This window comes from Xenopus tropicalis, chromosome 9, assembly GCF_000004195.4.
Source record: "Xenopus tropicalis strain Nigerian chromosome 9, UCB_Xtro_10.0, whole genome shotgun sequence".
Taxonomy (NCBI): Eukaryota; Metazoa; Chordata; class Amphibia; order Anura; family Pipidae; genus Xenopus; species Xenopus tropicalis.
This window is the reverse complement of record NC_030685.2, coordinates 40,961,842-40,964,687: the sequence shown is the minus strand read 5'-3', so window position 1 is coordinate 40,964,687 and position 2,846 is coordinate 40,961,842. Positions and strand designations below refer to the sequence as shown.

Genomic DNA, 2,846 nt, shown 5'->3' with positions numbered 1-2,846 from the left:
TGCATTCTGCATCAGTTTCTATGACAGCCAAGCTATTTTATGCTTAATGATTTGAAACGTTGACAAATATATTGTAACTGAGGGAAGCTGTTTAGCACCCTTTACAGGCATTGGGATGAAGTGCCCTGTGGAATTACTGGCGGTGTGCCAACAATCTCTGTGTCAGACAAGAAGGCAGTGCACCATTTTGAAGCAAGGATTGTACCAAAAGACAGAGCAGAGGTTTTTGCCGGGGTCTGAAACGGGGGTGCTCAGGATGGTAGCCTGTGTTTTTTTTTTATTATTGTGCCCAGTTTCACCTTTGCTCAAATAGAAGGGGGTAACTGACCATTCCTCTGCTTGAAACTGAAAATCATACACCATTATTGTACACTGTTTTCTAGAATGCAGACTGTAAATAAATTAAAAGTGATATTAGTAATTATTGAAATTTGAATAACCCAAACATAGTGGGGCCACGCCCGGATTTGTGGAGAGGCCACAAAGGCCTGGGCCTAGGGCGGCATGCTGCCCCGCCGCACCTAAATGTTGAAATTTTGCTCCCATACGAAGCAATGGGGACTGGTGGGCCCTGCACCCTCCAGTCCGACTCTGCTACTGCATGCTAAACTGAAGTCTTAAGGATCCAAGTAGGGGAAGGGCACTTATTTTCTACTGTCTCACAAAAAAGCACATGTAATATATTCTGTACTGCATTTTTTCAGGCACAGTGTGGGTCTGCCCTAAAGGGAGGAAGAGAGCCATACTTAGGCTATACATGTACAATGATGTGTTTGAATTTTTTTCACCAAAGACCAAGATAGTTCGGTAGTCTAAATACAAACTTTGAACACTGATATTTTGGTCTCTCTAAAGGGGCCCTGTATAAAATTTCAGTGAATAAATGAATGAAAGAAAGATAGGAAATTAATTGACATTATTAAGGAATTAGACTTAAATTTAAATTTAGACTTAGAATTAGATTGTATATTCTACTTAATATGACTAAGGGGGAATCTAAATCACTTTTAAATATTTTATTAGATTTATTATGGGGAACCTATAAAGCTTTATACAGATTACCTTATGGTTTACAACATTCTCTGTAGACATTTGTTTTACCCAGTATGCTCTGTTTTAAATGTCCTTTACTTAGAGATTGGTTAGCAAAGAATAGACTTAATCAGTTTTTTTTTTATTCTTTATTGCATAACAAACAGGGCATTGATTAATGCTTTAGAAGTAGCCATGGCTAAGAGCAGCCACCAGAGTTGCATTGAGCTTCTCCCAGACAGCTTGGACTTGGGGAGTGAAGGCAGATCCAAGTTTGGCAGCCAGAACGATCACCAGAACATCCGCAAGGCGCTGGAAATAAATACATTGAACAGTTATTTCTATTCTAAAGGCCCTCTGACAAACAGAACTATGTACATTATTATATAAAGATGTAATCTAAACCAAGTATAGGCAAGAGTCAGGCACCCTGAACATTGCAAAACCACAACTGCCATCATCACATGCCTATTTGAGCTGGTACAAGGTTAGTGGGATCTGTAGGTCTGTAATGATTGGCGCACCATTGCTTTCCTATTCCTGGTCAAAACTAAGCAAGTTTCCCAGTAGTAGCATTAGAAAGCCAAAAGATTATCTCCTTAGAGAATTCTCAGTGGGCAAAAACATAAAAACGGTTATAGAAGTTGGATATCACACCAGTAGCATAAGGCTAAAAAGCTTTATTTTAGAACAAGGCTAAGCTCTGTTTAGGAGTATTAGCTATTTTTTTTTAAAACATAAGGCTCTTAAATGCTACTGGAAGTGTTGCTTGACCCCTATAATTGCCACACCACAATAAATGATTGTATTATTGTGGCTTTTAGGCTTAATGTTTATTATTTTAATTCTTAAAATAGTTTGTTTTATAAACTATTTCAGTATATGTTTATCTGCTAATGCTTAAGCATGTATCACATTTATTTTATTGTAGTACTCTGCTGTAATGCCCTCTAAATGTAATGTAAATGTAATGTAATGTAAATGTGTCTTCACCCTTAGCTGGCAAATTGTTGGATTCAGATTTTTAGCCATTTTTGTAAATCTTGGAAAAATCACAACTTTTTTTCATGCTGATTTTTTTTGCTAAAAACCAAAATTGGAATTTTTTTTTAGATGGTTTGTAAGTGGCCCCCATATTGTCTGCTGTCAGCCAACACATTTCCCCCCCAGGATTAAGTAATGTTTTAATATTTATATGATGGGTATATGAGGGGGTACCTTGAAGTTTTCGGGATCCACATGAAGATCCTCAGCATGGCTCTTGCTAAGACCTTTAAGGTGGCTCTTCACATCATCCAGATGCTGGATTGCACTGCCAACAGCTGACAGGACTTTATTTCCATGGGCTTTAACCTTGACATTTCCAGAGACAGCGGAGACATTGGACAGGTTTCCAAAACTGCTGAAGTACCTCTGAGTCCAGGGATAAACAACCAGCAGCCTATAGAACAAACACAAAAATGAGAGATTGTAGTTGCACATATAATTGCCAATGTGGGTTGTGCTATACGTAATCTAGGAAGTATAAAATACATTGGTATGTAATCTGGCTATTTGGTAATTTGTGTGTATCTGACAAAGTGTAATGCATATATACAGTTAAGGAAAAGGAAAACATGGCTTTTTATACAACAGGCTAATAATATCTAATAAATGGATTATTTTTTTACCTGGATAATGCATCATGGCCATCCTGTTCAATGTCGACTTTTCCCCACACAGAAGCAATGGTTGCTTTTTCTTCAGCTGTCCAGTGAACCATGGTGATTGTATTGCTGGGGGTGATCTGCAGATATTGTCTGAGCTGCTTTACA

General features: G+C 37.9%; 1 protein-coding gene across 1 annotated transcript; it reads right to left on the bottom strand.

Moving 5' to 3' along the window:
* Positions 1–1,166: 1,166 nt before the first annotated feature.
* Positions 1,167–2,846, bottom strand: hbe1 (hemoglobin subunit epsilon 1). Its single transcript, NM_001016495.2, has 3 exons — positions 2,703–2,846; positions 2,251–2,473; positions 1,167–1,344 (listed from the first exon to the last, which is right to left on the bottom strand). The coding sequence occupies exons 1-3, from the start codon at positions 2,792–2,794 to the stop codon at positions 1,216–1,218; spliced, it is 444 nt and encodes a 147-aa protein (NP_001016495.1). The 5' UTR covers positions 2,795–2,846; the 3' UTR covers positions 1,167–1,215.

Coding starts and splice junctions, on each gene's coding strand:
- hbe1 (NM_001016495.2), bottom strand. CDS start 2,794: ATGGTTCACTGGACAGCTGAAGAAAAAGCAACCATTGCTTCTGTGTGG. Junction 2,474..2,702: donor GGCCATGATGCATTATCCAG/GTAAAAAAATAA, acceptor TTTGTTCTATAG/GCTGCTGGTTGTTTATCCCT. Junction 1,345..2,250: donor TGGATCCCGAAAACTTCAAG/GTACCCCCTCAT, acceptor ATTTATTTCCAG/CGCCTTGCGGATGTTCTGGT.